Raw genomic sequence first — 24619 nt, 5'->3', positions numbered from 1 at the left:
GTCTGTAAGGGGACCATAGGGATACAGACGGCAAGAACCTTAGGACACCATCTTTGGCATTTACCATACACTACAGGGTGTCTGAGACACGTCCTCAGCTGTAGCAAGTGCAGTCCATGAGAAGGGCCTCGTGGTTCCTGTAGCAGTCAAAAGGGAAAACACACTGCAAACTGGGAGATTAGGGAAGGGAACATGAGAGCAGGGCTGGAGAGGTGGTCAGATTTTCAGCGGAGGCATTTCTGAGCTGAGTGACTTGTATGAGCAGACGTGGAAACATCCCATGTTCAGTAAATGACAAGTAGACCGTTGTGGTAAAGCACAGGCCTATGTGAGGGCTGAGGGCAGGGTGGCAATGGGCTCTGAATGCCAGGCTGGGAGCTGTGGAAGGGCTCTGAGTGGGAGAGTGACAAGATGGTATAGAGCAAAAGTCAGGTCAGGGAGGGAGGAAGGGGACGCAATGCAGCAGGAGCAGAGGCGGCATCACAGCTGGGTGTGAGCACCTGGCCCTGTTGCACTGGAGAGAGGCCGGCCCTGAGGGACATGGTGAAGAAACTAACTACAGACATCATTTGCCTCAAAAGATGTAGGCTTTTTATCCACCAGTCAACCTCTTGTGTTTTACAGATTGAGCCAGTTATTGAACAAACCTTTCCCTTTTCTAAAGTTCCAGAAGCCTTCCTGAAGGTGGAAAGAGGACACGCACGAGGAAAGACCGTAATTAATGTCGTTTAAATAAATGTGCAGTTTGGTGATTGTTGGCTGTCTTGTTTGATGAGTACCTGAGGGCTCAAAACTTTTTTCTAGCCATCCCTTTCAAACATTGTTTCCACATTAGATTATAAATCCCATGACATAGCTCGAAAAAATACACACACCTTTTTGGCCAGTAATTGACACAACAGGACCAGCACCTGGACTTCTCTATAGTCTTTCATGAGAACTGCATCTCGTTTTCGAGCTGTTCTTTCACACCAGCTTTGCAGGCTGCTGTGGCACCTTCTTTTCTAGTAGCTCAAACTCTGCTTCGCCATCTTAAGGTTTGTGTGATACTAAAACTTTCAGTGTAGGGATGGATGTTAGCATGAAGGGATTATTTAAAGCTGGCTCCTTCTTGAATTCATCGATGATCACTTTTCTTACTGGCCAAGGTTTCCTTTTGTTTTTATTCCTCCACCCTAGTGTATCAGCCCCCAAAGTTTTGAATCTCCTAGAGTTATATATAAAAATCTCACCAGATTCATTTGTTTACTCTTAATATTGAAACTTTTTAAAACCCTTACATTTTGTGTAAAGGCTGGACCTCTTTCAACAATTGAAACATGCTTCTCTGAGGGCTTTTCCATGGAAATTGCAACCATTCCAGTGGAGCCCAGAGCTCCCAGTTATCTGACCTCAAATGCTTGCATTTAGGTATCTCACCAATCAACCCGTTGTCGTGTACGCCTTTGAATCTCTAGTCTTTTGCATTCATCTAAGGTAAGTGTTTTATTTCCTGATGTACTCATCCCTAGTATCGAACAGTGTTTCTAGCTTTTGATATATAGACCAGTTTTAAGAAAATTTCTGCTGGGTTTATTCCTGTTAGACACTGATTTGGTAGTGTGTTGGAGGCAGGCTTTTCTCTAGAATTGCTGGTCTTAGTTCAGTTTTATTTCAAAAGAAAAACATGATTTTCCATTTGTAAATGCTAGCTGCTCTGGACTTTCATCTGGAGCAGTCGTAGCTCTTTTCCCTTGAGGGCTGCCAGGTGGTAGTGAGGGGATAAAATACTTGAGCCAGGACCTCACTCACCCTCGTCTCCACCCTCAGAAACAAGCCGGTCTGGAAAGAGGGTGGTCAGCAAGATCTCCTGCTGTTACTTAATATTAAAGCACCCTCAAACCTGCCTCGTCCTCTTCATCAGGCATTTTCATCTAATCTGCTAGCTCACCCTCTTTGAGGTGTCACATGAGGGCTGCTATAGTGGACTCTATCATATTTCATCAATATCGTTAACCAGAAATAAGTTTATTCAAGAGGGAAATTCAGCACAGGCTGTCGTAGAATGTCTTACCCCACCGTACTGTAATGATATGCACAAAAAGGCCTAAAGCCAGAGCTGTACATGTAATGCCTGCTGGATGCCATTGCACACGTGCAAAACGTATTTTAAAACTGAAGATATAATGACCATGATTGCCTACCAGAGACTCTAGAGAGGCTCAACTTAGAACTGGAAACACACTTGAACAGATGAAAAGGAAACAAGATTTGTTCTACCTGTGACAAGAGCACCAGTATTTAGTGACAAGGACAATAAAGCAGAAGACATGTATTCAAGGAAATGTTTAGCAGTTTTGTTCAAAACTAGAACCCACTATTTGAACAGCACTGTATGGGCCAGTGTATTGTCAGCAGTTAAACAGTTTCCATTTGCATTCTTGAAATTCTTACTGCATTTTAGGGTTCTCAGAGTTCTAAGATTTGACCAAACATCACTTAAGGTTTCCTTCCCTTCTCATCCTGGAGATAGTTGCTTGGCGTTCTCTTGAGCCTTCCACACCTCTCTCTTTTGCTGCCAGAAGGCAGTGACGTAGGGGCTGCCGTACCCCAGACCTGAGGCTGCCCGCTTTCAGCAGGGCCCCAGAGTGCAGCTGTGGAACGCGTCAGGGAAGGCAGCCCCATGCAGGGAGATATGAGGGCAGGAAATTAGGCTAAAAGATCCGAGTTCAGTAAAAAATTACATAACATGGCTTCAGCACTGTTGTAGATGAGTAAGGACGGGCTAATAAATTAGGTCATAGTAATAGTGTTCCAGCAGCAGCTGTGAGAAAGGCATTAAACAACACTTACTTGTGACATTCTAGGGCAACCGATGGGTAAAATAATTCAAATCCTGCTGATAATGTTAGTAGACATGGACATGAAATTTTGTAAATTTACTAATTTTTAATATTAACTGAAAGAAAATAGTATTTTAGTTTACTGACTGAGTTCCTTAAAATACATCTGAATACCTAAGGCTTTCAATCTTTGCAGCATAATGGTTCTAGAAAATGTTAAGGCCAAGAACCAAAATTACAGGCCTAATGAAGTATTTCTTCTCAGATGCTAAACAGTCCTCTACCTTACGGACCTGAGCTTTTATCCTTCCCTTTAAAGTGTAAGGGATTTGTAGGTCCACAAAGTTGGTAAATTTGTTCCTTTGTTCCTGTCCTCTCCTGTCACTATCTTTGGAAATAATTTAAAATGTACATAGTTTTGATATAACATTTTTAAAAAACATCCAAAAGCTGCTAATAAGGCAACCTGTTTAAGCAGCTACTAAAAGGAAACGAAAGGCAAGAAATGAAAGGAGGACAGATTACTGGTTTAAAACTATTATAGTCTTTTGAAAGGATGAGACAATTCAGTCATGGCAGTATGATTCAAGATGGAATTTAGAGTTATTGAAGGAGTAGATCCACTTTCGAATTGGCTTGCCCATCAGCATTGTCCTTTTGTTTTTAAATAAGGTGGCTGGAAAGACCTCCAGAAAGATTCCTTCTGCCTTCTTTGTTGAGGTTTATAGGACCATGGCTTCCCACACTTGCGTTAACTTCTCTTTGCTGACGGTGTTGAGGATAATGTGATTTTGATCATACTGTGTACCCCCTGAAAGAAAGGAAAAAGATAATACGCCCACGGTAAAGGGGCTATAGCAGACACAGTTTATTCCAACACTGGTGGAGCCAAAGTAAACAAGGTGTAAAACTGCATGCCTCAAGGAAACAAAGCAGGGGGAGAAGCCCTGACCGCCCCATAGGATGAGACGGTCACCTGCTATGGGCAAATCTGTCAAAATCCCATCATGGGGCACTAGCAACTTCACATAGGATATCCTACCTGAATGGGGCTCCTTTTTCTACCCAATTCTCAAAAGCTAGTCCACAGTCACTCTTACAGTGTCTGAAATTGAGGGGAACAGGGAAAAATCTCGAGAAAAGGAGTAAAGAGACTGTAAAATGTATTCAGTGGTGGGTGAGATCATGGGTTTGAGACACAGCGAGGAATCTCAGACCTGGCAGTGGAAAGCTGGGAGGAAGAGTGGTCAGAGGAGCAGGTTTTGCATAAATACTGAAAAATGGCTGTATTAAGGCAAAGGGAAGGTTTGAATGACACTGAAGTATACAAAGGGACAGGGTAGCACTCTCACTGCTGGGAACTGGTTTGGTATATAAAAATTCATGGCATCTCATGTGCTGAGTGCCCCTGAACTGTAAAACTGGTGTCATGAATTACCTAACTCCCTTTCACCAGAATGTTTGAAGATTTTCCAAGGGTGCTTATTAGATATTTCAGATACTTTGGTGTTAAAAACAGCCTCATGGCTTCTTTCAGTGAAGAAGTATCATTAACAAAATAAATTTTTGGGTATCTAATTTTTTTTCAGTGTGGAATAAACATCCTTTCACAGGTACCTTATCCTTTTTTAGCATCAGCCTCTGTACCAAGATTAGATCACCAAGGACCCCCATCAAAATACAAATCTGTGTATCTGAATGTAGGGTGTGGCTGGTATTAAAATCATGCTTCATCCTTAGGCCAAGAAAAACATTCTTCTCTCCTTTAAAGCATTTACAAAATATTTAAGAAGTCTGAAAACTTACATAATAGATGTAGGTAGTTGAGCAAGGAAATTTCTTATACTCCTCTTATAAGAGATTAGTTTATCATCATTGATAATCTACAGCCTCTACCCATCGAGGTAAGAATACAAGGGTAAGTAAGGCCTTGGGCCTTTTATGTGTAAGTTTGCAAGGTGGGGTGGAGAGGGTAGTTGCCACCAGAGGGTAGCAAACCCTACCCTCTGCCAAAACAGACACACACAACATAGTCCACTAAAAAGTTCCTGAGGAAATAATTCATTCTTTTGCCTTTGGAAAGAATTTTCATCATCCAGACTTAATGTTTTTTAAAGTAAGTGTGAATCACCTTCCACTGCTATTACAAGGTATGTGGTCTGGAATAATATATAAATGTCGACCAAGACAATTCCCCAAACAGAGAGTTGGGCTAGAAAAAAGACACGTGATCTGATAACTCTTATGGCAATTTTTATAGGTAACAAGTGGTTCAACAGTTGTAGCTAATGAAAATCATGGTTTCCTATTAAGTGCACCAAAGAGATGTGTCTGTATTTCCTTCGCGTAGTGTGTGGGATGTGCAGCCCTGCTCTCTCTTGTCCACAAGATGGCATCATTCTCCCACATTCTGAGAAATTTAAATTCGGCTTAACAAGAAATTCAATATTGTAGCTACCATACTAGATACCGAGAGTTCACGAATATACAGGACATCATCCTTACTCAAGAGGCACTTGACTAATTTATAGTGTATGTTAGGAAGGGGCCTTGGAGCTTTAAAGTGAAGTCCGAAGGAAGAACCACTTGGAGTCCCCAAAGTTCACGTCAGCCAAGATTAGGAGCCACATGTCCTTACTTCTGGCCCACTGTTAACGTAGCAAGTTGGGGGGAAATCCTCTATACTTGGAGCTTCTAGAATGTAAGCTCTCTGAAACCAAGGTAGGAGTCTTTTTTTCCACTTTGGCAGCCCCAGTGCCTAGCTCAGAGCCTGCCACGTAGCGGGTACCCAATAAACACATATTGGAAGAACGAAATGCTCTAAGGAATAGTGACCTTAACGCTGGACACAGGAAGCTGATTACATTTGTAAGAAACATGAAGGTTTGCTCGGCCTTCCTTTGGGGAATAACTAGCCTAATTTTTCTAACATATCCTCAAAAATTCCATTTTTCCAATTTAGTCACATTTCTTTGGCTTCTCTGGAGGTTTTGGAACTATCTTGTATAGACTGAGGAGCTCCAGTGCAATAAAGTAGATCAAAATAAAAATAAATAAAGGTCTGAGTCAGTGATTCTTAACCAGTTTGAACCTTAGATCGATCATCCATTCAATGGATATTTCACCTGTCTACAGATTGACAAATCTGCTGTACCAAATGTAATGTGAAGGATACTACATATTACTCATTTGCTGAATGTTGCATTTACTTTCTTACATCCAAGGGTACTACCTGCATTTTATATGATCCTTTTGGTTCCCATCCAGCCTGTGGTTGTATTGCTTAATTTGTGCTCCCTAAGTGTAGTACTCTGCCTTAAACTTTGTTTGCCTCTGAGTATCCTTCTTGGGTTCTGTGTGATTCTAATTCCATTGTTAAGTGGGTTGACCACTACCACCTGGAAGTCATCCAGAAGTGACAGCCATTTTTGCTCCTCATTCAGTTACCAAAGACCCTGATGAAGATGTTCAGGCTTATCCTCCATTATCTCCAGAAAAGTTTTTTAAAAATCAGATCACAGCTGTTTCTTTACCCCTATCTTGAATAACAGCATTGGCCTAAAGCCCCGATTAAAGTAAAATTGAGCCAACTTCTAGCAATGATTTAAAATGGAGTATGTAGTATAGTATGGTTACATTATCACCAGTTCACCAAACTTAGAAAACATAAGCATGCTGGCTTTTCTGATTCCTATTAATAATTTAAAGCAAAATTACCCCCAGATGACATGACTAAAACACACTGTGTGTTTGCTTGTCAATAGCAAACAACACTAGTGCACTGAGTTCCTATATATAAGTTAGGTCATTTTTCTTTTGTTTAAAAATGACCATCCATGGTTCTGGTATGGTCCTCAGACCAGGAGCATTGGCACCACCTAGGAACTTGTTAGAACAGCAAATTCTCAGGCCCCACCCCAGACCTACTGAATCAGAAACTCTGAGGAGGCCTGACAATCTGTGTCTTAACAAGCCCTCCAGGTGATTCTAATGCAAATAAAGTTTGAGGACCATGAGGCTAAACCTACTCTTCCCCAGCACCATCTGTTCACTCTGGATTAAGTCCACTGAACACACATTCCATTGAAATCCTCTAGGCTGTGTTGTTTAATTCCTTTTCAATCTTAGATCTTTTCAATGAAAGGTTACGTGTATATACATGAAAATCATCAACTATACTGAACTAAGTGAGATCACAGCCTTTTAGCTTGTGATTTTTAGTCTAACACTATTATAATAGTTTGAAGGCAGCCTGTGTCCAGATTCCAGTTTAGCACTTAGGAGTGTGAGGTCTTGGCCAAACTGATTAACCTCCTTGAGCCTCAGTTTTTTTGGCTATAAAATTAGGGAGAAGAAGAGGGGGAGAAAAGGACAACATAGAGCTCACAGGGTTGCTGTGAAGAGCACATGAGATAATGTACTTAGAAGTTAGCACAGTAGCGGGAACATAGGGGCTCTCTTGCTATTGTTAAAATAATATACTCATCATTTTCAAAAGTTAAGAATAGATTTTTCCTTAGCTGAAAGACATATTACAATAAAGAAAATAAAGGAAATTATCCTTACCTTTGACATCTAAAACTAAATTTGGCTTCAACTTGCTGTAGATTCTGCCATCCGACTTCATGCTCCAGAACTGACTGTCCGCATTCTGGTCAAGGGCCAGGCCGAGTTTAGAGCCAGATGTCACCAGGCTGCCCACAATCGTCAGACAGCAGTCTTCTGCTATCTGCTTAGTGAAAAGACAAGGTATCTTAGAGATGGATACATACTTAAGTCTCCTAGCAATCATTTCCCTGGTTAAATTGATTTTTAAAAATTATCTTAGTTCCTGGCTTCATTTAACCCACATTAGGCAGGCCAGCTTTTAGCCAGAGTAACTAGAATCAAACAACAAATATATATCCCCTTCATTTCAGATGACATAAGTGATGGAAAGTTCTCTATTCTTGTCCCTCGTAGGAGACTTTGACCCTTTGCAAGACTCTCTGTCTTACTAGTAAGGAAAGCCTCGGGACATTAAAACTGCCCATCATGATATTTTTCCCTGTCAGAGTGACCATGATCTGAGGCTGGTCTATAGCTAAATCTCCCCTGACATATCCACATCCATGCTTGGCCTGACCTTCCAGTATATGACTACACCTCTAATTCTGTAGCTCTGGAGTGGCTAAAGGGCATTTTACCATTTTAAAACTTGAAATTGCATTTATTAGCTTCTCTTTCCTTCATGAGAAATGTCTAAAATTTTCTAAACGGACATGCTCTCCAGCTATAAAAAGAGAAGGAAAAAAATACAAACTTAGTAGAGGGTGTTTTAGAGATTTTAAGAGCCCTTCCCCGAAGTGAATCCACCCTTGATATATATAAACAGTGTATGGCGGTCATATGTTCACATGCCATGAATATGTCTTGCCATAAAAATGTTTATTAAAGGTATACTATTCTATATTGAGATAAAAGCATTGTGATAATCTAGGACACTTTACTTTTTCTCATTGACCTACTGAAATTGTTAAACAATTTCAAAATTGTTAAACAATTCACTAAAATGTTTGTTAGAAATAGTTGCTGAAAGGCACCATTTTCTTCAGTTACGATAATTCAGAGGCAGAAGCTGGCTGCTTTCCATGCTGCTTTACTGCAGCTAGTTCTGATTCTTGTGCTCTCTCCCCGTGCGTGTCTCAACAGCACTTCTGTTTACTGAAAGGATCATTCTCCCTCAAGCACAACCGACCCAATTAACAAGTTGTGCTCCTTTTCACAAGGCTGTATGCCTTCTGCTGACTCATGGGGCACCCAGGTTTTTTGTTTTTTTTTTTTAAATCTGGAGCGAACAGTCAAGCTCATAAAATCAACGAGTAAGTAAGAAGTTACCTACCATAGAAGCATAAGCTTCTCTCATAAAATCTTACTACATTCAGCTTTTAAATGTCTTATAGCAGAAGTGATATGGGAGGAATGGGCCATTTTCCACTTTACAATACATGACAATTAGGAAATGGAATTTGTTGTATACACAGAGGTATCTCTTCCCCTTTCATCCTATTCTGTGGGGTTCCCCCAAACGGAAACAAACCAAGAGTGGTTTTTGTTGATAGTGTTGGAGCTTATAGTTATTAATATTTCTATAACAAGTAGGAAAAGGGAAGAATAACAAACACTTCCCTTTTCTATTACTATACAAAAATGAAGTATAGAAACAAATTATCTTGGATCAGTGCAAGATTTACTTCTGATTTTAAGTTCCTAGGCTGCTGCTATCAGAGCTAGAAAATATTTTCATGAAAAAAGTTTCCAATTTATTTCTGAAAGTGCTCCAGGAATTATGAAATAGCATCTACTTGAAGACAGACCAAAAGCATGTTAAAGAATAAGTCACCTCCTAGCAAAGGTATTACAGACCCCTGTCTAATCCTAAAAGCTCACCCTGCATTTGATGCATCCTTCTTGATAAATCCAAATCTGATCATCAGCACCAACATCCTCCATGACCTGTATTCTAAGAAGCTTCAGATCCTCTAGGTTTCCATTGGTTGACATGAATAACCCTGTTGCTTTGTTTCGAAGTCTGAAACAAATTCGTTTCTAGAAGACAAAAAAACCCCAGTAATCGTCATATATAAGATGCACTATTAGAAGCACTGAACAGCATTAATGTAGGGAAGAATCCAAAGCGAGGTATGGATTAGGGATAATTACTATACCCAAGAGTCTCAGGGGTTTTAGAAATTTCTCAATGAGAAGAGTTTGACAAAATTTCAAAGTGCCTGGGGCAGGAAGCCTGCCTACAGACAACCCAAGGCTTGGACATGCCATGTTTGATGGTGAGTTTGATGGCATTTCTGAAGCAGCCACACCTCTTAGCACCAGAAACTGAGCCCAAAGTCCTGGGGGTGGGGCCAATTTTAAATTGAAACCAAAAAGTTGGATTGCATTTACAAAAAAAGAAAAAAAATTCAGAAGAGTCTACTCACAGCATGGAGAAGAGAAAAATACCTGAGCAAAAGGTCGTAGAGAACCTATTTGGCGACAGCCACTGAATTCATACCAATTAGGTACTTCTGCTGGTGACAGTAGGAACTGTCGACCTCTGTAATTGCCATATTCATAAGTAACCCATCTGGAAAAAAAATAACCACAGTAAGGGATAATTTCCATTTGGCAATGGACCCCAATTACATTTATTTTTAAAATGTTTTTAATTTCTAGACTGAACTTTATATTTTAAATATACATTGGGGGGAAAAAATGAAACAACTTTATTTTCTAGAACACTTAAAGTAGCCCTTTCTTGATGAATAGCAAATTTTCAGTACATAAGTATTTGTGCCAACAAGAACCACTCTTGAAGAGAAATAGGTAAGTTTTCTCCTCCAATAAAGCAACAAAATAGAAATGGTCTTTTAGCAGGACTCCCCAGTCCTTCCCGTGAGCTATTCATAAAACATCCTGAGTTGTAGTAATGGGTCTTTAAATGTTATTTAAATGGTTAATATTTGCAAAGCTCTTAGTGTACGGTACTTAGTACATGCTAAATAAGGGTTAGTTGAACAACAAAAATCATAATACACTTCTGTTTAAAATAAGAGTAATCATCCTCAAATCTAAAAAAACTGATAAGAGATTCAGGCCCCTTCCACGCAGAGATGCTGGCGCGGCACACCCAGGGAAGCCTAGGTGCGAGCAGACTGGCGTGTAAGCGACCCAGCAGCCCTCCTCTCTTGCTGATGTATTACGTCAAGGAAGAATGTTCTCTATTTTTAATCCCGAAACTCTAAAATGTTACCATTTTAACCATCTTATCATAAGAACAAAATATTCATTAAACCTGTTGGAAAAAAATCACCACCCTAATAGTCCATAATTGCTTTTTAACTAGCTAAAGTCCCCATTCCCCAACATTTGATGCACAAAGGTGGACCACACTTACTGTTTCTGTTAAAAAAAAAACTTTCTTAAAAACATTTCATTGATGGTACTTATTCATTCATATTTTGATATCTTATTCAATTTCAAAATTATACAAAGTTGAGGGGGAAAAAAATCTTCCTAAGTTGACTTTTAATCATTTGCTAGTCATTCCTAAGCTAAAGGAAAAATCTCAACTCTTAGCTCCAAAATCAAAGGACTTGGTCTTTTTCAAGGGGATAGAAAAGTCAGCTCTTTTTGCTTGCTTGCTAAGAAAGAGTACTCAATAAATTTGCTGAGCACTGGTGTGCAAAACATTCCCCCAAAGACTCTGAGAGGTGTTAAAGACAAATCCTTATCTTAAATAAACTAAAAATCTGGATAAGGAGACAAAAGATACTTTACACATGGCTTTGCCCAATGGGAATTGTGTACTTTGAAGGTGTACAATTATTAACCCTTACAAAAAATAAGGGGTTATATGTCAGTTTGTTTAAGGTAATGTAGATAACTCACATGCCACCAATAACCTGAAGAGAGCGTATTTGCGTGTTGAATCCCAGGGATCGGAGATTAACCGTTTCTGCATTGAGTTCAACCTTTTTTCCTTTGAAGTCTTCTCTTTCAAAAAGAATAATTGTTGGTTCAGAAAATTCCTGTTTAGGAGCAAAAATAATGTTCTATTATTTGTCTTTATTGATAATTTGAATTTATGTGAAAATCATCTCATTACAAAGACAAAGCACAAATTCTGCCAGATTTGGCCTATTTATAAACTCCCTTTCCCAGGAAATCTGGATGTTTGAGTACTCCAAAGCTAAAGAGAGAAAGCATGGAGGGGCAGGAAGTTTTTCCATTGCACATAAAGGCAGGTAAATGTAAACAGTTTATAAAGCAGAAAAAAAGACTATCCCAGGCATAGAGAAATGGATATATGCCTGGAATATCTACAGTCTTCTAATGAAATTTATCTTCCACTTAGCCATTTCATTGAGACAAGGAAGGGCTGGAAAGCCATGGACATAAATGGGGGGCATCAGAGGGCTGTGGCAGTCTGGTGTTGGATGGCCTAGTGGTACAGTGGTACTGACTAAGCAAGGAACCTTCCTCATATGTGTATTTTCAAATGTCTTTTTTTTTTCCTATTGTAATTGTCAATAAGACGATGATTCTGTGTACTCACACTCCCAAGTTTTCCTGTAGGACTCACTGTCAGGAGGAGAGAAGAAAACAAAACGGAAGCCTTATGTTGAAACTGTCAATCATTTTAAAGAGCACAATAGCACAACTTTGAGCACTGACTTTGAGAAGAATGAAAAGTTGGCAGCTTATGCTTGTTTTTTCAAATTACAGATCTTTATGACCCTAGACTAAGCTCTAATGATAATACTCCTGAGATCATAAATGATACAGCATAAAAGCCCGTGGGGCTTACATTTTTTCCCTATCTGCTTAAAGTTTTGTGGCAAGGGTGTGGCACCTTACTGCTTCACTTACGTGGATGTGCCCCGACGTGTAGAAAAGATCTATCCCTTATTAAGCACAGATTAGTGTGTACAGGGGGAATGTAGACACAGGAATTAGGTTATATAAAACATGCAAGGAGGAAATGACAAAAACTGTAGTATTACTACTTTGCACTTTCTCTGAGATGGCATGCCAAAAATGTCCTAACACTCAAGTTTAATATTAAAAATCAATTAAACAATTTTGAAGTATTAAGTCACAAAGATATATAGTCTTAATGTGGGTAAAATGTTCATTTCCTCATCATTAAAACCAAAAAATAATCCATAAGCATTAGAGTGAGATGAGCGTATATTCTAGTTCTGGTTGAGAGAAGGCATTTGAAAACGTCAAAGATATACTTGTAGGTAGCTTTCAGAATTCTAGGAAGGTTAACTATCAAAAAGTCTTATTTCATTACTTACAAGCTAATGTACTTACCACATTATTCCATGTTTCACTGCTACATTTTCATGTCTCAGTAGCATTTCAGTTATTTAAATAGGCAGGCAGGGAGGAGATAAAGCCAACTAACATATGTTCTTCCTCCCTTTAAAACTAAAATCACCAACTACATATGTTTAAAACTTTTTATGAGAGATAAGCTACTAATAAAAATTTTAAAAACTACAGACACTCTTAGACTTTAATATCTGAACATTATCTTGCAGTTTTGTTCCATTGAATATTGCTTTGACTACATCAAACTAAAAGATTTCTGTCCAAAAGGGGGCACTATAATCTGAATTAGCACATAGGTGATAAACTGGGAAAAGTCATTTGAAGGCAAATCTCTAAAATAACAGAATAATACACTAAAAAACTACCAGGAATTTCTGCACATCAATAACAAAAGATACAGGAAACTGAAAAAAGTTGGGCAAAGGATATAAATAGGCAGTTCACTGAACAAAAAACCCAAATGATAAATAAGTATAAGAGGTACCAACATCACTAATAGTGAAATACAAATTATCCCAACAAGGACACAATACTTTCTGATCGTTCCATCAAATTGACAAAAACTAGACTACTCAGTAACGGCAACAACATGGGAAGCGGGAACCCGCATGCACTACCAGTGGGAGTTAAAGTGGTGGGATTTGGCAGCACTGAGTGAAACTGCCTGTTCATACATGAAATCCAGCAATTCTACTCCCTAATATATAGCCCCAAGAGACTCCCACACAGGTCTGTAGGGATACACATGAGGATTAAATAAGTAAAACAGGGTAGTGGAATACTGATACCAGTTAGAATCAATAAACTAGATGTACATACATCCACATGGATTTAAAGCCCCCATTTTAAGCCCTGGGTAAGTTCTTCCTGCTGGTTACCTTGCCCTGACCGTCAGCCATGTGAAGCATACATTTCTGTAACACTGTATTCACACTGGCATACTTACAACATCTATAAAACGGAGAGACTTGAAAGTTGCTCCAGGCAGGCAGCCCATTGCGGAGAGACAAGGGTAATGGCCTTCCTCCAATACGTACTGATTCCCAGAGAAGTTTTCTCCATCATATGCAACCCAGCTACAGTAGGGAAAACCACACAGTGTGCAATTTGAGTATTCCTATTCAAGAAGTCCGATTTTTAGAGGCAACCTGATACAAGATACAATGCCTGTGGCTAACAGTTTTTTCTTCAAAAATATTTAGACATATTTACTGCATTTCATCTTGTATCAAATTAATATTCACAAGAAGTCATTTATCTTTGTGTCTAGGAAATAAAACTTTCTCCATGAAAATCCCCATGTTTTTATTTCCCTACCTACCAGCCTTCCTTGTTCCTCTCATGGGTGCCACCATTCTCCCAGCCCTTGTAGCTTCAAGCTCTTGAGTCCTCTTTCAATAAGCTTTCTCCAACCTTCATACCTAGCTAGCCACCAAGCCACCGAAGTCTATTGATTTCCTCCCAAAATCTCTCACTCCTCCCTCCTCATCCTCATTCACAACACCTCTGCACTGCGCCAGAAGTCAAAATACTATAGTGACTTAGACAAGTCACTTAGCCTCTCTGGGCCTCAGCATTTTTGATACAATGGTGATTTACCATGCTTCTCTGGAAGGTTTGTGTTTTGTTGGGTTTTTTAACCCAACAATTGTGTGTCAGGTACTTTTCCACTACTGGGGATACAGTAGAGAACAAAACAAAGTCTCTGCTCTCTTGAAGTTTAGACTCCAGTGAGCTGAGACAGACAATAAGTGAGCAATTTAAAAAAATACATGTCTGGCAGTGATAAATGAAGCAGGGTAGGGGATAAAGAGGAACTGGGATGGGGTGGAGGTACATGCTAAGAAACTGTGAAGCTTTACTGTCAATCTCTGTATTTGAATGCACTGTGCAATGCTAAATGATAGGATAGCGTTATTTCAACCATAAAGAACTACATGATTAAAAGCACTATTACTATCATTATCAGACTTAATTTCTCATCATGTCTTGCACCGACTGCCCCAAGGGTTTCCCCTCTAGTGAAGCAAGCTTTTGTAAAACTATTGTTTTCAGCATGGCATTTTGAGCCCATTGCCTTTACCTTTGTCTTGTGTTTCCTGTGGCATCCACCTAAACTCACATGATCAGGGAGTCTTCACAGCTCGATCCCACCCTCCCAGTCCAAGCTGGCTTCCCTCTCCTTCCCAGTACAAAGCCCTCCCAGCCAGAGAGAGGAGTGTGCTCCCTGATCAGCACACACACCAGCTCCACTCCAGCCACACTTTGCTTCAGCTCCCTGTCATGCGGAGTGCCCATCCTACCCTACCTACCTGGAAAGATCACCTAGAGTCCAACTCTCCCTTTACAGATGATGGAGCAGGCACAGAGAGCACAGCACCTGGTATGAATTCTATTACACAACGAGGTGATCTTCACCTCCAACCCACCCTGATGTCCATGTCTGGCATCCAGCACTCAGATGTCACAAAGCATACTTTCAGACTAAGATGGTGGTTTCATACAGTGCCAAGCACCCAACAGGTGTCACTAAATACTTGCTGATGTGTGAATTCTATTTTACCCCAGTGACCCAGCTCTGCCAAGCCATTGTTTTACTTACCTGCCTCCGGAAACTCTGCAGGACTTAGTAGAAAATGATTCATCAATTTGACCTGTTGTTTCTTCAAAACATTGACTGTAACCTTGAAACTGTGGTTCTGAAAACAAGTGAATCTTTGAAAAAGTAAACAGAAAAACATAAAATTATTTTCCTTAACTCACTCAGCCTTTGAAATGATGACCCAAACATGACCTGTTAACTCTTGTTACCGTAAACTGGTATGAATTTTATAAATCCTTTAATTTTCTACTTCTCCATACATTAATGATCAATTAGAAACATGTTGGCTACCCCATATATGACTATTTAATTCATAGACATCAGAGGAAAATCAACAAGGGAGGTAAGTTTCTATAGAACACCCTATTAACAAGCTATGAGGCATTTAAAGCTTTATTGTGGCCAAAAGTTGCTAATCAGTTCTACTGTTAACAATAAACTACATTTTGGAAATACATAGTATGTTTTCTTTCCTCTCAATGGAAGATACTTACTGTCTTATTAGAATCTCATACATGCAATGAAAGAGGCTACAGTGGTATTTATGCCTCTATAATTAATGGCTGTGTGACCACTTCCATTAAAAAGCCTAAATAACAAATGTAACACCTCAGTTGATGTTAAGAGTCCACATTCGAGAGGCTTGAGGGAGACCAAATAAAATGTTTGTCTAATGCAGACACAGCAAATATGAGAATTCATTTTACTATTTATCATAACTATATGCTATTTTTTGGATATGAATCTTAGTGTATCAATATAAACTGATTCAGTGTAATGATATAAAATTCAGCTTTACACAATAAGATCATTTTACAAGAAATATTGAGACATGGGCCAGTGTTATCAATTAAGCATTAAAGTAAACTTAAATCTTATTTTAAAAATACAATTATGTTTTTAGGCATAAAAAGGGGTAAAACTAACAAAGTGTTCCAAATGTCTGACATTTAATATATAAGTTCAGCTTTTCAAAGGAAGGACCCTAATTATAAGAAATAGAATATTTTTAAAGTTACCTGATTGCGTCTCCTTGGGCCAGTGAAAGAATCCTAAAAATTTTTAAAGGGAAGAGAAAAGGAAGTGAATAAAGCAGACAGTTGAAAAGCTTTTTCTTCCAGGTTGTTAGCAATTAGTGCTAAAAATGACATCAGAGTATTTTCTGTAGCAATAAATATTATATGAACCAGAAACACACATTAGGGAAATTCAGAATTCAGTTAAATATTCTTATGTAAAAATATGACTCCTTACCAAACATATGGGTTGAACAGAAGAGATCTTACAATTTTTGCCTCCCCAGTCCTCAAAAGTGGTATAAAAGCCTTTATCCAGTATATACTGTTCTCCTGTGAAGTCAGGATTTTCATAGGCTACCCATCTAAAGAAACAAAAACACTAACTTGTTACAATTCATATTTGACATAATAAAACCATCATACACATTAAATATGTATCATACAGTAACTTTCATTTGTTTTATTAATCAGTAATCTTAACTTTTCTGATTATTAATCTTTAGGAGCGGATGGATTTATCTATATGACAAATCAAAATGGTCTCCTAAAGAGTATCATTACATGAACTTTTTGGTGTTCTTGCTTATCAAATCCTATTCCTTGAGAAATCTCCAATGAGGATACTTCTCTGTGATTTTTTCTAATTCTATTCTGAGGAAACAAATTGGACTTTCAAGAAGAACCTACTTCTTTTAATAAACAGGCAAGAATTCTTTTTTTTAATCAAGATGAAAATATTCTAGCAGAAAGTTCTTAACAGGAAGCTATGTCTCTATTATACAACAAACCACACTGAAAAAAGTTAACCGAAGAAATGCTAAAATAAATAAATGCAGCAAAGTAACTAAAATTTTGTTTCAAACAGTATTTCCAACATGACACAACTATTTATAAGCAAAATTGAACAAACCCTCAGAAATACTAAAAACTAATCTCTTTTGGAATGCTTTCCTTTGTTATCTTTTAAGTGATCTTTACTCAGGAAAAATCAAAACTTTTTTTTTTTTTTTTTTTTAAGAGACAGAGTCTCGCTTTGTTGCTGCAGCTAGAGCACATTGGCACAATCATAGCTCACTGCAGCCTCAAACTCCTAGGCTCAAGCAATCCTCTCGCCTCAGCTTCCTGAGTAGCTGAGACTACAGGCATGTGTCATCACACCTGGCTAATTTTTAAAAAAAGTTTTTAGAGATGGGCTTTTGCTATGTTGCTCAGGCTGGTCTCAAACTCCTGGCCTCAAATGATCCTCCTGCCTCAGCCTCCCAACTCACAGGGCTGGGATCACAGGAATGAGCCACCACACCTGGCAAAACTAACATATTGATTTTATTTTTATCCAAAGATAAAGTCTTTGAAGGGGAAAAAGTTTTCAATTCTGTTATATTCAAGAGATACTCAATGTCTACTCAATTAAGTCATTGCTGTAATGATCCCTTCATAGCTTAAAGAAATAATATCTATTATGTATAATGTATAAGTAAGCAGAACTTTCCAAAATGCTTTCTTTTCACATCTATCACATTTAACCTTCTAGGGAGATACTGATGTTCCCATTTTACAGATGGGAAAACCTAAAGACACAGGAAAACTAATTCATTTATTCATTCAGTAAACGTTGATTGACCATTTGCCATGAGCCAGGAACTAGACCAGCCCTAGAAATACAAAGATGAGAAAGATAAAAATCCCTGCCCCAGAAAGTTCATAAGCAGGTAAGAAGCATCACATGAAATTATTTTTTGGTGTTTGTTCTGAATAGGAAATGACTTGTTTAAGGTGAGACAATCAATGAGAGGCCAGAACATGATTGAATCTACATTTCCTGAGGCTCCCTGGGCTCTCCTCACTTTGGGACCTGAACTGCCATGTGCCCTATAAAGTTTCCTTTCATGTACTATTCTATTAGTAAACTATACCTAGAATAGCCCACACACTCCCTAGTGAGAACAGATGATTATGATTTTACTGTCTAAAGGGCTGATTTAAGCAAAACCTTGAGTACGGTCACTATTAGGAAATGAACATCTATCAAGGAGAAAACACTACAAAGTCTCCGGTGGTAAGCCACTATGACAGCTAACACCTGTGCACTCGCTCCTGGCCATCTGAGCGGAGAAACTGCTATGAGCACCAGTCAGTCTCTTTCAGGAAATAATGCCATGCCCCCGGCCCCCAGGTTCAGAACCTCATTAGCAATTTTACAAACCTATTCTTTATCACTGTGCGGTGAGCAGTTAGGAGACTTGGGTCCAGCTGTGGACATGACATTAACTCTCGGATAAGTTTGAGAGGTCACTGAACCTTTGAGAAAGTTTGCATTTTCATTTCTAAGTAGGGGAGCTGGATAAGGTCCCAGTGCCCACCCGGCGAGACCGTACAGCACACGGGGACCTGCGTGTGCTGCCTGTGCTCACACAGCCTTCGCTTGTCCCGGTGGGAAGGGGAGCAACGGCACAGCGGGAGCAGCGCGCTGCCGTGTGGGAGGGATGTCTGCGTGGCAAGGAAATCTACTTTATGAAAACCAGAACTTTTAGAAAAGCAACAATTAAAGAGGGTAAATCGTATCACAAAAAAGTGTTCCCAGCAGGGCTCTGGGTCTGTAACAAGTTAGAGAACAGAGGGTTAAAGGCCCTTCTGTTTGACTTTAAGGTTTGGAGGGAAAAAGGCAGTGAGGAGAGACTAAATATTATACAAGGGAGAGAAGGCAGCAACTGAGCAAGCCTAGAAGTGTTATCCAATTTTCTTTTTTCTTCTTTTTTTTAATAACAAGTATAAGTACTACATTTCCCTATAAAACCAAAATAAACTACCTTTAGGTAAACATCCAATGCCCAGTTAAGCCCATCTAATATTCACTGAAGCTGAAGCAGGGAAACAATTTATTGAGACGTTACTCGCATGGACAGTAGTATTGTTTTCCCTTCCAAGATGCAGCCCCAGGTGAAACATTCGCGAATACTGGGGAGGTGGGGGACAAACCCCAAAACCCAGATCTGAGATTTTCTGCTGTGTCTAAGATCCTAGTCTACTTGAAACCTATACTTGGGACACTTAGGAAAATCCCGCAGTGTCCTTGTTCGCATGGGTCCCGTACACATGAATGAACACTTCTCTGTATAAAGAGTGGAGGAAGGAAGCGGAGAGCAGCAAATGCAAGTACCAGCAGGTCCCAGCCTGGTGGAATAATTGCTCACGATTTAAGGGCAGCGGGGCCAACCTGCCCTTCTGTGTAAGGCCAAAGGAACAAGAATTTAAAACAGCACTCTTATTTTTTATCTGAACTTCAGAAATATTTCATTGTGCTTTTAGTTAAAAAAAATTAGCCCAGTTTCCACTGTTTGACCAAGAGTATAGCACAGAACTAGAAATTGACGAGCAGGACCGTTTGGGGAATTTCTTTTGACATTCCAGTAAGACACAGAATGCAGTTCCTGAAAACCTCAATTGTTGGGTTCCTGAGCATCCTTCCTGAAGGCTGTTCTCTGTTTCGGAGCTAATAATGCGTTTACTACCCAGAAAATTTATTACCCATGCAGTAGTGAGCCTCCCGGGAGATACTTTCACAGAACAAGAATTTCACAAATTTTTTTTCTGACATCGAGTTCCATACTAAGAAATAAAGAACCAAACTGAAGTGTTTATTTAGCCGTAAAAATAAAGCCACTAAAATACAATCATTTTTCTTTGAAACTATTAAAAATGAATAGCTAGTCTTCCTCCCTCATCTTGACACACCTCAGCCTACCTCCCGCTCTAGCTCCTTTAGTCTCCCTGTGCCCACACTGGAAATTCACGCTGTGAATTCCCAAAGTGTTTCATCTCTACCTCTTTTGGCAATAATTATGTTTTACATAAATACTGTAACTTCTTTGAGGACGTAATATAATGCTTTGTACATAATAGAACTCAATAAATATTTGTCAAATGACAAATGGAGTGAAATACAAGGAAGCAGCTGGCCCTGGTAAACACAGAAGCCTTTCCACATCTAAGGAACTTAAAAGGAAGTGGTGTGCGCGCATGTGTGTGTGTGTGTGTGTGTACCTCCCTCAACTTCCTCCTTGTACCAAAACTCAACTGCTACACCCAGAAAAAGCCTAAGCCAGGAAATACAACTAGAAATGACTAAAAATAGGAACATATAGAGGCAACATTTTATAAAAGAAACTGATTTCAAGTAAGCAAGGGCTGTGGAAAGAAGGAAAGGAGATTGGCTCAGGGCACATTCTACCTAAAGCTCTATGGGAATTCTACCCAGCATCCTCTTGCTTCCTTTGCTAGGGTGGATGACTAGGCTCTAACAGAACCAGCACACCGGGTGAGTATCAAAATGCATAACTATTTCACCGAATTGAGTTGGTCACTATATTTTCCTTCTAAATAATTAGCTTTAAAGGCACTCTAAAATACTACAGAGCCACAGCAATATTTCAGATGCCTTCTGGCTTTTGTAGACAGCCAGCTATGATTCTAAAATGTTAGGGCTCCAGAATAGGACCCAATAGAAGGCACTTCCTGCTAAGAATGGAAGACCCAAAAATCACCGGTGTCATTTCAGCCACAATGGCAGCACCTGCAGCAGCCTACACAAGAATTTGTGACTTGTCACAACATGACTAACAGTAAAAGTGACATGTGATTTGTGACATGTCACAACATGACTAACAGTAAAAGTATATTACGTTGTAGACACATTTCAAATATCTAGGGTTGCAAAGGTCTCATGAGATACAATAGGGCTGAGGCTAGAATGATTCAAATAGTCTGTATCACTATAACATCAAAAAAAAAAAAAACCTTAACATCAAACAGAACCAGTGTCAAATTATTTCATATAACTATTTAAGAATATTCTCACTTATAACAAATTAGAATAGATATCAGCCTGGATTATAAGAAACATTATGTAACACCCTATAATAGCCACCTACTGTATTTGCCCATCTGGTATCTATCCCCAGAAAGATCTAACTCTTTCTAATGTTCCTGGGGAACTACCAATCCCAATCATATCTAAGTGGCTCCCATGGGATGGCTCCTACATTTCAGCTCTAGGGATGCGCACATAACCCAGACACAGTCATGTCCCTGGCCACAGTGATTGGTTCAGGCACATGCACATGAGCCAAGCCTAGGGAATCAAAGTCAAACCTGGCATTTGTGAGGGAAAGAGAAGTTCTTTCCACTGCAAGCAATGAGTTGGGAGAACAAAAGCCAGAGGTGGCCACAGGCCACCAGATGCAAAGGGCATGCCTAAAGTGAAGCCAACATAGAGAAAAGCCCAGTCAAGAGATAAAGACCAAGTTCTGATGACAATGTTTAATCCCCTGCATCCAGCCATACCTGAAGCAAAATCTTCTCCAGGAGTTTTCAGTTACGTAAGCCAGTATGCTCCATTTATATCACTTGAGCCAATTTGGCTTGGCTTGCAGTCACTTGCATCCCAAAGAATCTTGACTAAACTTTTTTCAATAAAAACTCACTTCACCATTAATAAAACATTAAATTGCTAACTCCAGGTACATTGAAACAATTATACTTATGTCAAAATAATAGTGGGAAAAATATACAGGAGCAGGTGTAGGACCATAGGAAAACCAAATGGAACTTTCTCCCAGCCTCAAATTTCTAATGTTAGATAACTATTATTATTTGACTCCCCTCATAAGAAATTCATGATCTTTCCATGCAGAATGACAAGGGAAGCAGATCTGTAGATTTCTATCATGACACCAATAGCCTACTCCAACATTATATTACATGTAAAAAAAAGATTGAGAAAGATTTTTTAAAGCAGTTATGAAAGTATCATGGCAATAACCATTAAGTGACTGATTTAATGTTTAGCTGTTGAGATATTTATTTAGTGAGTGCCTGCTCCATGTCACAGACTCAGTTTAACACAAACCAAGGTAAAACCCATGTTTAAAATCCCAGTCGGGTTATTTCACTTACACTCCACTCAGTACATTAATAGACTGTGTCTTCACTCCATATCCAGTCTCCTTTAAATTAGCAACAATCCCCAATACATCAATACTGGAACCTTTGGATCCAAAGTTTTTTTCACTGTACATTATCATGTGAGCATTTGAAAAATCCTAGTGAGAAAAAAAATTCAAAATTCAAAGGCTGCCCATTTATTATCCCAAAAGGCCAAGTTTTAGCCATTGGCTTTTCTTTAACTTACACCTAATATAGGTCGTAAAGACTGAAGTTCTCCATTGTAACCTCCCCAGTCTTTCCAGTCCCTGTATTCTCCTTCTTCTAGCAAATACTGATGACCAGTAAATCCAGGCTTCTCATACGCAACCCAGCTACAACAGAAAGAACATGATAGTAGTAATTTTCAGACACGTTAAAATCTTTCCGAGGTACAAATCAATTTCATTGACAAATACAAACAGTCATAAAGCTAGACATCAACTTCTGCATTAACATCATTGGAATTCTCTAAAATTTAGGAGAATAACAGAATGGCCCCAAGAAAACAACCTGAAAAATGTATAGCGTTCTGTAAAGGAAAGTACAGGAGTGTGTGAGTTATGTGTATGTTTAATAAGAACTGACTCAAAAGAACCTTAGCAAGTAAAACTGAGTAAGTGTTCTTCAAATTGTAATTATAATATTATGAATATCTGGCTATTTACAAGACTAATTTCAGTGTGTACCTCTATGGGAAATATGTAAGATTTATAAAATGCAAAAGTGTCATAAAAATGAGAAAGCAAACTAACAGTTGAATAGTTAGAGCATAATTCTAACAAACAAGATTGTAGATTTGATCAATCTGGATGGGCCAATTTATCAGCCTTGGTTGGTGGACTGACCCCACACTTGTCCCTCAAAGTGTTTTCTCAAATCTAGTCAGGAGAACTTGGATATAGCTGTTGAAATTCACCATGCCATAGAATCAGGAATGTTGTCTTTGGGGGGAAAATGGGCACATTTATTACTTTATTAAGGAAAAAAGAAATCCTTACAGGTAACCCATCTACTTACATGCCTCTCAGAACTTTCATAGACCCCACTGACGTAAATGGCAAACGATCGTCTCCAGCTGTGTCTTCTGTTTCACCTCCTTCTGTGATAAAACTGCACACATCTGCTTCTAGTTCCATACATTTTCCTTCAAAGAAAGGCTTTTCATAAATAACTACCTATAATAAAAATGAGTAATTTTTAAGAAGTTAAATATCAAAACATTAGTCATTTCATATCACTAAGTCCTGGAACATAAATTAAAATTTTCTAATCATAGTTTTAGAAATTAACTAAATAATAGCATCTGATAATATAGTAAAAAAAAAAAAAAAAATCCTGATGTGGTATAGCCCAAAGCCAAGGTTCAAAACACACTTTTTAAATAGTTGGTTTTTATTCAATGTCTAGAACTGATATTTAGAATTTTGCTTTGGCCAAACTAAGGAACCAGAGGATTCTAAAGTTGCTTTAAAAATGAAAAATAAAGCACAGCATCCAAGTAAGTGGCATAGATGTGGGAAACAGGAATGGCAGAAAGAGCATCTGGGAGTAGGGAGAGCTTGTCTTGAAAAGTTTTTTCCTGGCTAACTGGCAAGCAGCAACAGGCCCTGCAGTTAGTAAATACGACCACAAATTATAAACTTAATACAACGAACCCTTTGAGGCAGGGCTAAACATACTGTTAGTGCTAACTAGTGCCATTAGTTTCATCTTCCAGCCTACAGGCTGGCACGTGTAAGTCAGGGCAACTTCCTTTGGCTGCATTTATGTTTGATAGAGGTCTACATGTGAAGTCACTCAGGCATTACTTCATAGAGAGTAACATTTTAAGTAAATATGTGTGTGTTTACATATTTAATACATATTTTTACCTTTGGATCGGTAGGGAATTCAACTTTACGGCCACCCTGAAAAGAACAATGACATAGTAAGAAAAGTAGTTTTCCATTGATACATTACCATTTTAGCCATAGCAGTTTATGGTAAGCCATTGAACCTCACAGTGTGATTACGTTCCAGTTTGTTTTAATGTACGTGAGACAGTTCCAAAATTACCAACAATGCAGATGAAGACATGAAGAAGACAGACTAGAGGAGAGGCTCACACAGACAGTCTGTAAGCTGAACCTGCATGGTAGGTGTGTTTTTGGACCTAGTTTTTTTTTTTTTTACTTGGAAAATTTCTCATAAAAATCCATATTTCTCACTTCTCATGAAATACAATCCTAAGATCTGACATCTCTGGATCCAGATTCTCACAGATGGCAACCTTTACCTTCTGCACTTACTAATCCTACACTGGGCATGTCCTTCAG

At 38.9% G+C, this 24619-nt stretch overlaps 2 protein-coding genes across 3 annotated transcripts in view; one reads left to right on the top strand and one right to left on the bottom strand.

Moving 5' to 3' along the window:
- The window catches only part of RTN4IP1 (reticulon 4 interacting protein 1), a 50766-nt gene extending 50013 nt beyond the window's left edge, over nucleotides 1-753 (top strand). Inside the window, exon 9 of one of the 2 annotated variants that reach the window (XM_012651167.1) lies at nucleotides 625-753. In XM_012651167.1, the coding sequence (XP_012506621.1) occupies nucleotides 625-732 (108 nt within the window). In that variant the 3' untranslated portion in view covers nucleotides 733-753. The remainder of the gene's footprint in view (nucleotides 1-624) is intronic. The other variant, XM_012651168.1, reaches the window with a different exon arrangement.
- A 1302-nt stretch (nucleotides 754-2055) lies between these two features.
- The window catches only part of AIM1 (absent in melanoma 1), a 48882-nt gene continuing 26318 nt past the window's right edge, over nucleotides 2056-24619 (bottom strand). Inside the window, exons 8-20 of the mRNA XM_012651229.1 lie at nucleotides 24176-24211; nucleotides 23322-23479; nucleotides 22510-22636; nucleotides 22275-22420; nucleotides 16558-16684; nucleotides 16323-16355; nucleotides 15304-15416; nucleotides 13648-13777; nucleotides 11250-11389; nucleotides 9822-9945; nucleotides 9252-9410; nucleotides 7389-7551; nucleotides 2056-3633 (exon numbers count right to left, since the gene is read on the bottom strand). Coding sequence (XP_012506683.1) covers nucleotides 3545-3633; nucleotides 7389-7551; nucleotides 9252-9410; nucleotides 9822-9945; nucleotides 11250-11389; nucleotides 13648-13777; nucleotides 15304-15416; nucleotides 16323-16355; nucleotides 16558-16684; nucleotides 22275-22420; nucleotides 22510-22636; nucleotides 23322-23479; nucleotides 24176-24211 — 1545 coding nt within the window. The 3' untranslated portion in view covers nucleotides 2056-3544. The remainder of the gene's footprint in view (nucleotides 3634-7388; nucleotides 7552-9251; nucleotides 9411-9821; nucleotides 9946-11249; nucleotides 11390-13647; nucleotides 13778-15303; nucleotides 15417-16322; nucleotides 16356-16557; nucleotides 16685-22274; nucleotides 22421-22509; nucleotides 22637-23321; nucleotides 23480-24175; nucleotides 24212-24619) is intronic.

This window comes from Propithecus coquereli, unplaced genomic scaffold (genome assembly GCF_000956105.1).
Source record: "Propithecus coquereli isolate 6110/MARCELLA unplaced genomic scaffold, Pcoq_1.0 Scaffold35, whole genome shotgun sequence".
Lineage (NCBI taxonomy): Eukaryota > Metazoa > Chordata > Mammalia > Primates > Indriidae > Propithecus > Propithecus coquereli.
This window is presented reverse-complemented; position numbering and strand designations above follow the sequence as displayed.